The sequence below is a fragment of the Pomacea canaliculata genome, linkage group LG10 (genome assembly GCF_003073045.1).
Source record: "Pomacea canaliculata isolate SZHN2017 linkage group LG10, ASM307304v1, whole genome shotgun sequence".
In the NCBI taxonomy this organism is placed as follows: Eukaryota; Metazoa; Mollusca; class Gastropoda; order Architaenioglossa; family Ampullariidae; genus Pomacea; species Pomacea canaliculata.
Window position 1 is genome coordinate 22,762,432 of NC_037599.1, and position 13,702 is coordinate 22,776,133.

General features: G+C 42.7%; 1 protein-coding gene across 1 annotated transcript in view; it reads left to right on the forward strand.

Moving 5' to 3' along the window:
- The first annotated feature begins 5,949 nt into the window (after positions 1-5,949).
- Positions 5,950-13,702, forward strand: part of LOC112574055 — a 51,685-nt gene continuing 43,932 nt past the window's right edge. Inside the window, exon 1 of the mRNA XM_025254867.1 lies at positions 5,950-7,676. Coding sequence (XP_025110652.1) covers positions 7,137-7,676 — 540 coding nt within the window. The 5' untranslated portion in view covers positions 5,950-7,136. The remainder of the gene's footprint in view (positions 7,677-13,702) is intronic.

Below are 13,702 nucleotides of genomic sequence, written 5' to 3' on the forward strand. Positions count from 1 at the left end.
GACGATTCCAGGTCGGACTGAGAAACACCAACAGACACTGTAATCACCGTTACAGAACCTGTCTCACATGACAGTCGACCATATCTCAAAAAATTGTCAGAACTTTGAATACATTTAGCATAGTATACTGCCAAGTCATCTGTCACGATCATTGACAATATTTGGTGGTAGTTGGGACAGCAAGCAATACCAGTGACCTCAGCATGTCGTCAGGTCCTCGTCAAAGAAAGTATATATCACAGTATTCTACCAAATATAAACATTAAAGAGAAGTAGAAAACAACGGGAGGTTGGTGGTTCCTGGATGGACGAGAGGTGGACGTGGGGGGAAGTGTTAGTTCAAACCAAGATCGATTCCCGTGGCTGTCACAGATATGTCAAACGTCTTCCTGTGTCGTGGCCAGACTCGAACGTTATTGGATTGGTCCATGGTGGCAGCGGTGCCACGTGTGTGCCGCTCGTGCATGTCCATCAACGTCAGGAGGACTATAACCAATAATGGCCCCCTGAGACCCAGTTGTTGTTTTTCTCGCAAAGTAGTCAACGCCGTAGGGACGCACGATAATTAGACGTAGGTTGATCTATAGGTCAGCCAGTGGGACACAAGGTACTGACACAAAATTTGGTCTGTAGGTCAGCCAATGGGACGCAAGGCAATGAGACTTAGTTTGGTCCTTATGGTTAGACAATGGTATGCAAGTTAATGATATTTAATTTGGTGTATAGGTCTCACAAAGATACGATGAGGAACCAGAACACACAATTGAGAGAAAGAAGGAAGTTAAATCTGCTCGCATAGTTGACAAAGCTGCGGGAAGGAACGAATAAGAGGACATCAAGTAGCTGACAGAAGGAAACAGAATAACCAAACAAAAAGCAACAGCGGCACTCTCTGATTTATCAACTTTACAGTTTTTAACATTAGCATTTTCTAACATACCAATCCTGTCCACTTTTTGCTCATCCTCTCCTCGTTGCACTGAAGTTTCAAGTAGTATGGCATGATTTCCACATTCATGACCTCAGAGTTTCCAAGAGTGCATTTAGTTTATTCATTCATTTATTCTCTCCTTGGCTAGTGGCGGTCGTTGGAGAGAGAAACACATAGATAAAGGCGGCAGCTGACAAGGGCCATCACTCAGGCCTGTCGTGGGCGATGGTGAGCAGTTCCTGTGCGTGACGATCAGTCCAGTCCTTGATGTTCGTACTCCAGTTCTTCCTCTGGCCACTGGGGCGTCCACCATCCTCAAGGTACTTGAAAGACAATCTTGGCCAGAAGGTTGTCCGGGTCACGTGACCAAACCAAAGCCAGCTTGACTGTTGCAAGTAGTGAATCCTTGTCCTTTGACTGTGGTGACCATACTTCGTCAGAACTGGTTTTATGTTCTCTGTACGAGATCCGGAGCAGCCTCCCCAGGTACTTGTTCTACAATGCTCGCATTCTTCTCTCGTATCGACAAGTAGAGTCTAAGGTTTCAGATGTGTTGAGAAGGACCAGTACTTCGAGAGACTTGTAAACATTTACTTTGCAGCAAAGCCTGATGTTATGGCGGCGCCGGACCCAGTCCAACCAGACATTGCTGCTGTTGCTGTCACGATTACAATGTCTGTTTTAGCAGACGGAAAGTTAATGTGGTTCATGGTTACTAGACGATATAACAGTATTTATTTAATGTCGAACGATCATGTTTTTATTGTAGACACCAATATGGTCGAAGAACGCCTCGGTTATCAACAGCCGACATCAAACAGGAAGTGGTCTACGCTAGACTTGGGGTGAAGGTCAGATACATGCATAATTCTCCAAAATGTTTCATATAGGTCACGGGACAGTGGATGAGAAACATAAGGGTCTGTCCAGTATTGTGTTTGTATGTGTTCTATCTGTCCTGTAATGGATGTTCCTTGCTTGTATCTCAAAGTTATGTTATTATTATTCACGTAATATACATTTATGATATGAAAAAAGCTTAGAGATGTTACTGAAATCTGAGATTACCTTCGTGGGGCGGATTCAATTATTTCTCGCGCCCACCCCTGATAAAGGGCAACCAAATCACTCTGATAATCTTGGAACAGATACCAAGGGAGAGTAAACATGTTTCTGTTTTGTAAATAGAAGTTTTGTAGAAGTAAAGAAGAAAAAGGGAGAAGATGCTCAATAAAGGACTCCTAGCAGCACATGAGAGCGGCGAGAACATGCGAGAAAATCGCTTGCAGGGTGTCAGACACAGAGGTGCAACAACCATCTTACACCATCCGTCCATCATGAGGACGAACTCACGGCCCGGGTCTGTCAATGGAGCTGTCGATGACCACGATGGCGATGAGGATGATGAATGTGCTTTGAAGCAGGCGACGAAAGGTCAGCGTCAGTTCTTCGACCCCGGAATGTAATCAGCACCGCGCACTCAGAAACGACCCCTACCCCACCCTACCCCAACCCACCCCACTCCCATCCACCCAGCTAGTAGCAAAGCGGGCTAATACCACAACTGGAGTATCTATTCCTGTATTCATCCCCAGTCACTTCCGGTAATGGACATGCGCAGTGGACCTTGCAATTAGTCCTCGTACTTTCCTCCGCTTAACTCCGATCTTCGTTCACTTTGGCGGACCGAGAAAATTTTTGTTAGCGACCTTTGAAAATGACCACTAAGAGGGAGGAGGGGAAGATTTTGCTTTTTAAACTTCCATCTTCCTCATTGTCACTGTTAGAGTTCATCGCTTTACTGCAAAATATTGTACTGTAGTAATGAACACTGCTCAGCACTAACCCTTCCAGAAGAGTATCAGTAGTCATCAGATTGATGGGATCCTCGGTAACATGGACGCTGTGGGAAAAGATCATGTTTGTGAAAATAACATGGGAAGATTATCGTGTTGGGACATTTATTACTTCTGGACACAAAACCGGTTTTTATGCAACCAAAGAGCTCCCAGAAAGGTCATATCCTGGGAACTCCATCTTCCTGCAAGCAGACAAAGCCAGGTGACAACAGAATGTAATTCCACTCTCGTATGTATGACAGACAGCACAGACATCCTGGGGCCAGCTGCATGAGGTTGGCAGTAAACACGGACAGTCGGCTAAACTGGTCATAAACTGTAAGACATTTATCTTGGCATGAAAACGATACCATATAGTACTATACCATATAGTGACACAGGAACCCACCCTGCATCTGGGCTCTGTCCATCGTGAAATAATAAAAATTGCTTGTCATTTATAGTTACCTCTGTTCATGCCATTCATTTATTTGCACTCACCGTCCTGTAAGAGATATTGATAAATTTCTTATCCATACCATCAGGTCCATTTGAGGTGCCATGTGTGGGAGCACTCCGGAAAAAAATGTCAGAATACTTCCATGCCAGGAGTTCGTAAAAAGCACTCAGATGTGAGACGAAATCTGTTAAAATATATATTCATATTAGTCTCACATGATGCATTTGTGTGTGTGTGTGTGGTTATATGGATATTCTTATTAAATATACAGTCACCTTTGTACTAAACACATTTGTAATGTACTCAAAACTAAGTTTTTTATGCACTAGACAATAATAAAATATTTCATCTAAACTACCAATTCTTGGACAAATGTTCACATAATGTACTTAGAACTATGAATCTTTGTACACGAACACAGAATAATTAAATTACAGACCAGTGGAAGGTTGGCTGTTAGTCGGCCAGTTTACAACCAGCTTCTCTCCCTTTTGAGCGATTTCAAGTTTTATTTGTTTCATATTTTTCCTTTGTAACATGTTCTCTTGTGTTTTAAAATAAACCCATACAGCTCAATAAATGCACCCAGAACCCACACAGCAGAAATAATCCACCCCAAGGAATTGTGTACCTCATCCTCATATCTCTTCAGTAACAACCCCGGGGACACAGTGGCGACAGTTTTATTCCCGGTGCGTGTACAGATTATGAAAACGGGTTTCTATAGAAACCACGAAGGCTGATGTTAAGAGTTTAATAAATCTTTATGTCAAGTGCTTAATGTTCTGCTGCCTGATACAGGATACAATTTCTAAGGAGTTTCATGGTTTTGTTGCACCTAAATGTGAGCATGCTTAATGACTTCTGACGGTAATGTTCTTACAAATGCTTCAAATGTGGAGGTATAATATCAAGCAGAGCCTGGATCATTATTATTTTCTGTTAGAACGTTACATCAAGTAGTGATCCATCGATACAACTTCATAAATGCTTGGACTCTCTACAGCAAGTGGTGAACCCTCACTGAAGCCTAATAGAATCTTTATGCCAACTAGTCATCCCTCGCTGGAGCTCGACAAACGCCATGAACAGGTTTCCCCAACCCTTGCAGGTCCCCCATCCAGCCAGCGAGGGCCAGAAGGTTTCTCGGGACAAGTGGACCGCACTTAATGCAAACCCAGCTGATTCAGGCCCTCCAGCCCTCGGAATTTCTCCGCTACCGCCATCAACCACTGAGTGAGATGTCATCCCCACCCCAGCACCACCCCTCCGACTCTATTTTTTAAAGGAAGACTATCGAGAAAGTGATTCAAGCCTCCCTCTTGGCATGGAGCTGAGAACACTGTCCACATGGCGCTGACTCGCCGAGGCCTGCACTTGTACATGTATGTATGTGTGTGTGTGCGCACGATCATATATGGAGGATGGGTGGGTAAAAAAATGAGAGATAAACGAGAAAATAACATAAGCATACAGTGTGCTTTTTATAGCCAAGCTCCTGTTGTTAAGAGGGTAAAATAATAGACTTCCCCAGTTTGTAGGCGCCATCATTCTCATGAATACTGAGTCAGTGTCAGTTTGCATGCACTTCTAATGGTCGCATTGCGCATGTCGATCGACCTTAGAAATAATTTAGGAAGCGAGAGAACAACTGAAGAATACATTAAAAATATATCTTTTGTAAAGAAAATATTTTTTTTCTTTTCGAGAGTGACTAGCTGAGAAAAATAATCCTATCACTAAACCATACTGTGTTGTAGGTTTTGAGAACAACTAAACCGGAAGTTGCCTGATGCGAAATGGTACTGGTAATAACAACCAATCATCATGTAATAGCAAAACTGATAAATGTGTATTTCTTATAGGAGAAAATAATACAACGATAACACTAAGCGTGCATGTAACACTAACAAGAGAGTACTGTACAACATAGTAATTATACTATTGAATAATTTATGAGTATAAAAGCAGTACTGTGACAAATCTGTTTACAATCTATAAGAAGTTTCGTGATAGAGAGAGAGAGAGGGATGAGTATGAGTAAGCCTACGACCCACGTCATAGAGAAAAGGATGAGTATGAGTAAGCCAATAGCCCTCGTCATAACAGCATGACACACTCAAAAAAACAAAAAAAAAAAAAAACAAAAAACCACCTGCTCATTAGGTCATCAATTACAAAAAAGAGAGATGACTCACACACATGAAGGAGAAGCCGTGCACACGCTCATCTGACCCTCGGTTAATAACGATTATAAGATAAAACACTTCAAATAAAGCACGCGATAAAATAGCGTATTGCACACACAGACAAGAAGAATGTGAGAAAAAAGACCAAAGAAATGGATCTGGAAGGAAAATAAAATAAAAGAGAAAACAAGACAAATTACTGTTTTCTGTCCTCTCTCTCCCATATATATACGTAAAGAAGAAATTGAAAATGAAAGAAAGAAGAAAATATTTGTCCTAAATATCTTTAAAATCACATGAAAATATGAAGAAATTAAATGGAGAAGAGAACAACAAAGAAGGGGAAAAAAGAAGTCCTTTGAATGGCGAAGGAATGAAGAGAAAATAATGAAATCAAAAAGAAAGATTTGTTCAATTTCTAATTAATGACACCCATGCACCCACACACACACATACGTAGAGAGAGAGAGAACAAAGCGGTTAAAGAGAGATTAAGAGAGAGAACAGAGAGCATGCCGGTCCGGCCAGCCCCTTGCAGCAATTTGACGCACGCCTCTCGATCGTCCGCGCAGCAGCCGCGTGGCGCTGGTGGTGGTGGTGGTGGCTGCTGATGGTTTCCTTGCCGGCGGAGGTCGGCGATTGAGATAAAGTGAAGTTTGACGCGCGGGGGGCTCGCAGAATGGATCAGTGAACGTGGTGGAGAGGTAGCCGCCAAGCCTCCGCGCATTTCCTGAGACTACCGTCTGTCTACATGCACTGCACGTGCTGCCACTCCCGACCCCGACCCACGTCACGTGCACGTGCCCTCACCTTGCTGTGGTGGTCGTCGCTGTAAACACCAGCTGTTGATTCCTTTTTTGGGGAGGATGAGATCGGGCTGACACCGCGTGTGTCCATCATGTGGCCTGAAGATGCTCGCCATCACACTGTGTGCTTTCAGGACAGGATTACAGTCCACGGAGCAGTCGTCGCCGTCGTTTAGCGCCTTTCCACTGATTTTTTCTTCGTTCAAAGGTCGGGAAAAATCCTTTCAAAAGTTTGAAACGTGGAGAGTATTGTTTTCACAACTCCAGAGAAGTCGATCAAGCTGAAATTTAGTGTTCACGGCAGGTGGAATGAAAGAATAAAAAAATGGAAAAGCCATTATGTCATCATTCGGAAATAACGGAGTGATTGTGATTATTTTTGTAAATCATCAAACTATCCAGACTTCTTCGTCCAGGAAGAACATTTTCCCCGGAAATGGAGACGGTTTACGGCAGAGATAAAAATAGAATATTTACTGTCTTAAATTTTAGTTGATTATGTTGGTCATTAAAAAAACTATTTTCTAAAAACTAGTTTTGCTATTCAAGTATTCATGGCAGTGCAGCTGCGAAGACGGTTTTCTTGCCGATTGATTCTGCGATGATTTTTTTAAGTCTGGTCGATAATAATTCAGGGATTTGAGGTGCAGTGTCGGTTAACTATCCGAGATTTTACTACCTCCTAAGACATTGAAAGTGGAGATCAATGTCTGAGTCGTTGATGAAGGCGACGGAAGAAAGCCCCCAGTGGAGCGGAGTGTAGAGGAGACAGTAACGGTCGGTGGTCCGATGTTGTCCAAAGAGAAGCCATCCTCTGGACGTTAATTTTTCACTTCACCGTCTGCGTCGCCCTGAAAACTGCCTCATGTTCCGCGCAAGATGGCCCCGCCTGCAGTCCTGGACCTTTAGTCGATGCGGCGTTCGCCGGCTTTCAGGAAGGGCATGGGGCCAGCTCTGCCCCACAACAATCGTCACTTCCGCTACCACTTTCCCTACCACCATCTTCTCCCCCTCGTTTGGAACACCCTGCCCATCGTCCTCCTCGTGGTGTCCATGAGCTTGAAAACTCACGGGGTGGGTTCTGCCGAGGTCCCCACGGACCTGCAGGTCGTGAAGGTGGCGCTTCTATGCGACGACCTTTCCGTGCAGGAGTGCGGCAGCAGCGTGGACGCCATGGCGGAAACAGTGGAGTTGGGGCGCCAACAGGAGGTTCTGCCCTGGAGGTTAGCCCTCAACGTGTCTGTGGTCCCCGTGGAAGGGAAAAGCCCCGCGGCCTTGAGGAATGTGATGCACGTGCTGCAGTTCAATGGGTCGGGAGCGGCTGACGTCATCCCAGACGTTCTGGTGGCCGTTGGAAGCTACAGGGTGGTCCAGCTGGCCACCATTGTGAGCCAGGCCTTGGGCCGTCCCTTGATTGGCTATGTCAGCGACGGGCAAGCTGCTTTCAACAAGGTGAGATTTTTTTCTTTTTCCTATTTCTTGTTTTTGTGATTTTTGGAAACTTATGTTTACAAACAATGCCATAGGTGCACATTAATGCACGAGCTTGATCCCGCATAAACAGAAGGACAAGGCAAAAAAGAGATAAACTTAGTTGAGTGCTGTAATAATCTAACCCTTGACCTGATCAAGAGACAAAAATAGAGAGAGGGGGAGTAAGAAAGGAAGAGGTAGGAGTGAAAGAAAGAGCGAGAGGTTGGGTGAGAGAGAAATGAACAAAGTGTCAACACAATTTTCTTACAATATTTCGTTGGTGAAATCCTGCGATTACCGTCTGTTGAAAAAAATGTAAATTTTGGAGCGGATTTTTCCAATTCTGTCCTCAAAATTGAATCAGGCCTGACACAGATGTCTCGTTAATGTTGTGTTTTATCACTCCAGCGCCCCCTATAGCATATGCCATTGTCTGCTCGCGCTCACTACTGACACAAGTTCACAATTGATGGCCCCTGAAAATTAACATTTCAAAAAACTTTCAGTATGAGTGATCTCCCTCAGCCAGACAGCGCATGCCAGACCCCGATTTATTAAAATTTACATCTTGTGAAGTGAGTAGCCTCCCGTTACATGTAGCGCTTGTCAGATTTTCAGATTAATTGTCCGTTAAACATTTTTTTTTATTGAGATTGACTATTATGTTCTCTCTTCATTGCTCTCTGGAAATGTTACCCAGCCTGCAGTGCAATGTCAAGGTACCCGACTATAATATAGCCACAGTGTGTATTCCATGTATAATTCGATGTGATTTTAAGTCTATATGTTTATTCGTTTTGCAAACAAACACGAAAGATGATTTTCCCATCAAAAGATCCAAGAAAAGTAAAATCACAAAAATATTTTTTTTCAAGCCTTGATCGATGTCAGTTGTCAAGAAAACGTTTCTAAAGTGAAATGTAGCGAATAACAGCCATACTAGATGTCAGGTAGTGACGAAATGTTGATATTGAGCAACATATTATTGTCCAGTGCTGCAGAAACACTAAAGGGCAATAGAGTATTTGTTGTTGTTGATAATAATGTGTTATTTTACTAAAAGCAATGTAGCTTTGTGATGGCGGGGGTGGGTGATATGGTGACCTAAGGTATGCAAAGAAAAAGTGATGAAAACAAAACGAAAGGTGTGCTGGAGTGATTTTGTTCCGTGATGACGCAGGTGTTGGTTTCTGTTGTTGATGCCATCTTCCAGTTGTTATTTGTTGCCCTTGGATTCAGGAATCCCGCCAGGTGGGGTCCGCATTGGTGGCGCACTTGGCTGGCTTAGGGATCCCTGTGTTGCCCTCTTCCTTTATTCTTGACTTCCATGTAGTTGTTGATACCATATTTATTATTTAAATGCACTTTTATATTATGTTTACCTTTAATTCCATCACTGAGTTGGTCTTATCAATCACAAGAGATAGAAGAGGTGCGTTGTGAACACGGTGTATACATGTCATTGCATGCGGAGGTAGCATCAATTGCCATTGTATTTCACCGTAAACAGTTGTTTTGCTCGTGAAAAGAGGTCAATGGGGTCTCAGCAGCATGTTTACATAATCAAGTACAGCTTCGAAAGCTATTTTGCACGGTGCGTGCCTGGGTGCCCCACAGTCTACCCTCTTCTTCCCCTCATCTTGGTTTGTTGCCCTCTGACCTTGCTCCTCAAGGCGCCCGTTAGCTTATTTTTGTTGAGAATGGAATTGTTGGAGTGGGAATTACCGAGCAGGCATGCAGCGGTCAGGGACCCAGAGCTGCTTAATATCAGAACACATTTAGATTATCCCGAGATAAAAAGCCTTCTGCCGGCCAATGCTCTGACCCCACAAGTACTCCCAAGCCACTGACGGGTCGATTATTCGGGTAGAGGAGGATCGCAAAATCCTGAATTTTCTCTTTTTGTAGCTGGTAGGAGTGGGAGGGGATACACTTACATGTTTCCTTATTTCACTCTTCCACTCTCTCTCTCTCTGCAATAATATTCTCTTTTACATAGCTGATATATTGCTTCTTTTATGTGGATTATAAACAACACCAGGACACCTCTCCCCACATCCTCCAGAAATCGTGAAAACAGGGTTACATGTGGACATTGCCAGTCCACCAATAGTTATTCTCAATGTTTCGAAAACAACCAGGACATATATATTTAAAGCCAGTTTTACTTTTTTATCACTGTTATCTCCTTTCCAAAATGAATGATTCTGGACACCTTTATATAAACAGCCTTAAACAAGGAAGTTCGAAGGAAAGATAACTTGTTTGCAAACTAGTCAAAACAAATAAAATCTTATGTAAATCAAGTAGGTTTTCAGCGTGAAAGACTGAGACTGCAGTGCAATCCCCACAAAACCTTAAAAAAATATAAATAAAAAACCAAATCGATGTTCACTAGATGTTGAGACCTTCAAAGACTACAGCCGGCAGAAGAGTTGTCTGGTTCACATGACGCTGTCAGAGTTATAGTTCTTGCCGAGGCTTTGCGACAGGACCTGGCAGATGGTATTCTTCATCTTGATTGCAAAGCAGAAGCGCAATTTTCGATTCCTGCTGAATGCTAAGGATAGAAAAAAAAATGTATTCAGCCGGAAGCGACGTGCGATTTTCTGGCACCATGATCGTCTTGCTAAAGAACTGTCTCTCATTCTCTCTTATGAGAGAGAGAGAGAAAGAAAGAAAAAGGGTATTATGGAATATATGTCTGGATGTATGTATGTGTGTTTGCGTGCGGGGGAGAGAGACAGACTCACGGTGCGTGAGCACATGGCCTGTGCACGTGCGGGGAGACAAGGTAATCGGAGAGGCCATTGTACATGTACTTAGTTCGCGGTTTTTTTTTTGTGCTTTTATCCTGTCGGGATAAACACCATCCTCCCTCCCCACTGCCCAGCACATGTTGCTCCCTGTAGTCCTGGGCTTATGGTGGCTGTTGATGGGGTGACAGCAGGGTACAAGTGTGGTGGTTTGGTGGTGGTGATGGTGAACCATGGAGGATAAAGATCTCTCTATAAATAACATGTCTGAGGGATAATATATCATCAATATGTCACCAGCTGGTTGACTGACTTTGTAACGTTCTCTGTCTCTTGTGTGTGTGAGAGAGAGAGAGAAGGCGTGAAGACCTGATATGTTATTTAACAAACAAATACAAACTTAAAGCTTTGGTCTCTTCATCGCAATATCTGTTGAATGCAGATCGCTATTCACTGTTAGTTAGCTTGTAACGTGTAAAAAAGACGATTATTTTTCAAACCATGGACTATCTGTTTACTTAAAAGTTTTTTTGGGGCGGAGGGGGAGGAGAAAGTTTCGTCCTTGTTGTTCCAGTTTCAGTCCAAGCAATCAGTTCCTATCCAGAATGTCAGAGATAGCAGGCCAGCAACTTCCGGTAAGATCTCTCCAAGAGCGAACATCTTTGCGTAGTTCTTAAAGTTAAAAAAAATCTTTCCCATTCGCTAAATGATTCGGTTAAGCAACAGGGGAGAGAACTTCAGAGTTGTAGCTGATTCCCCTTACCTCCAATGTGGTTTTCTTTCTAAAACAAACTCATAGGTACAGTTCTCTCCCCCTGTGATATGTATGGTCTATCCATGCAAACAAAGGATTTTTAAATTGTTTAAATGTTCAAATACAATTATTTCACGATTAATTAAAGAACATGTGCTTTACACACGACTTTTCTTTGATGTGTTAAAAATAGTGGTTGCTTAGGTGCTGCTGTTGCAGGGTAAAAACAGTTTGTTACGAGAATAAATCTTGCCCTGGAATGGGAAGATAATGGAACTGAACGCCAACGAAAGACCACTCGAGAGTTTGCTTGGCCATGCATGCACTCTTTTCACCAACCTTTTTCTCCTCGGAATCATTACTCTTTTTATACAGAACATTTAAACCAATTGTGTTTCCCTTTATCTATCTATATCAATATATATTTTGTAAATTAGAGCATAAAACTAATGATGAGTTAAGTCGCTTACAGCCCAGACAACACCCTTAACCGCGGTTCATTTTGGGTGATGTTTTATTTTTTCTTTCAGAATTTGTGTCGCTTAAAGAAACATTTAGAGTTTTTTTTAACCTTGTAACACCAAGAAAAACGTCTATTTTAGCTAACCTTTCTCGAGAAGTATTCTATTATTTCATCTGGACAACGAAAAACATAATTATTGCATGTTTGTTCCAATCGTCAGGCTCCTCCCACATATCTCTTCCCTCCAGAAATTACATACATTCCTGAAGGGAGACAAACGTTATTTCTGCGTGGCCTGTTGAAAGAAACGATCAATCTTAAACAGACTTGGTGAACATAAACAGAAGATAGGCCCCCATGTAGCATCTTGGACTGATAATGTAAACACCGGGGCCGCAGGCTCCTGGACGAAGTCAAAGAAAACAGAGGAGCAGAGGCTCATCTTGTCGCGGCCACCGCTCACAGGTGTTAACTGCCATGTACTAGGAGAAGGTTCTCTCAGTTTGGGGCTTGAACTTTTACTTTTCTTTGATGCTTTTAGTGCCTTTGTGATTGTCCTTTGTCTTGCTGATTTCGCTCCTCCGGTTACCACAAACTGCTGAAAGTGGAGGGTCTGGTGCCCGATTCACAGGAGTAGTTTTCTGTGTAGATACAGCCGGCAACACGCGCTACGATGAGCACGCCCATCTAACAACAATAAACTGAGTATCATTTCATCTTCTCAGGGAGATGCAAAGTGCAGATTATACTGGCATTATGGTGGGTCTCAAGTGGCCTGCTGAAGCGACTGTTTCGCCAGGCTCTTTCACGGCCTTAACCAACGTGTTTGATCGCTTTGTTGTTTGGCTAACAATATTTTGTATTATTTGTTTTTCTTTCCTGCGCCACGGCCTTGTGTCCGGCTGAACTATTGTTGCCTTGTAATTTTTTAAAAACACGCTGATGGATTGCTGCGATGGAAAAAAAAGCCCATCGTAGTCGTCCTGGTCGTCCTCGTCCTCCTCCCCTTTGTCTTCCTCCTCCTTCTCCTCGTCATCGTCATGATGGAGTGATTCTTTTTTATTAAGTCCAGCCGCGGTCGTAATAATAGTATTAATAACAACATCATATACCAGACCAGGCATAAAATTATAATTTTAAGGCGCAGTGTTAGTGCAAGGTTGACTATGATGCCGACTTTTGTTTTGTCTAGCAGGATACTGATAAAGTCTAAGGTTTTATCCAATAAACAGAAGGATGAAAGCACACGAGAAACTCATAGTCTTGTCCACCACATAGCCGCATGCGATGGTAGGAGTTTCCATGTTGTCCAGTCCGCTAGGGCCATCTGGGATTCGTTGCATGTGAAATCTTAAGTCGGACTTGACAATAAGCTCAAGTTGTCAAAACATCCCAGTTTGCTAGTGCTCATGGGAAGTTTTACAAACGAGTCTTAGGTCATCGGCTTACGTGGCAAGTCAAGGTAGAACTGAACTTAGCAAAGTTAACTTGCTCCAAAGACAAGCTATTTAAGCTTATTTTCCTGACCCCGTCATACGGGTATCGACCCGGCATGCTTGTGTCTGGCCTCCATCACCTCTAGACACTCAGCTGTACCTGCTTATCTCTGAGTTATCTGCCCATGTCTGTGTTTTTTAATGCTTCTCATGCAATGCGTCTTTGCTTGAACACAAACATATTTTGTAAACAACACTGTTTTATAAATTAATTGACGACCAGCACTTAAAACTTTGTATTTTGATAAGAAGTCAATGTAAAATTCAACACATGACATATTTTTTTTCTCTTTTTTAAAAAAAAAGGAATAACAACTAACAAGCTAACTAGTTTCGTCTCAATAATCATCGATACTCCCACTGCTTGGTGTTCTGTCTCTCTCTGTGAAAAGACTGTAACATAATGATGGTAGTTTTCTTGGAGCTAGTGTCTGTATTTAGAATAACACCAAGATGGATTCTATTCTGGTCCATCATTGGGATGTAATCGATAGAAAAAATCCCGAGTGTTATTAACGAAAGGTCATAATTTCTGT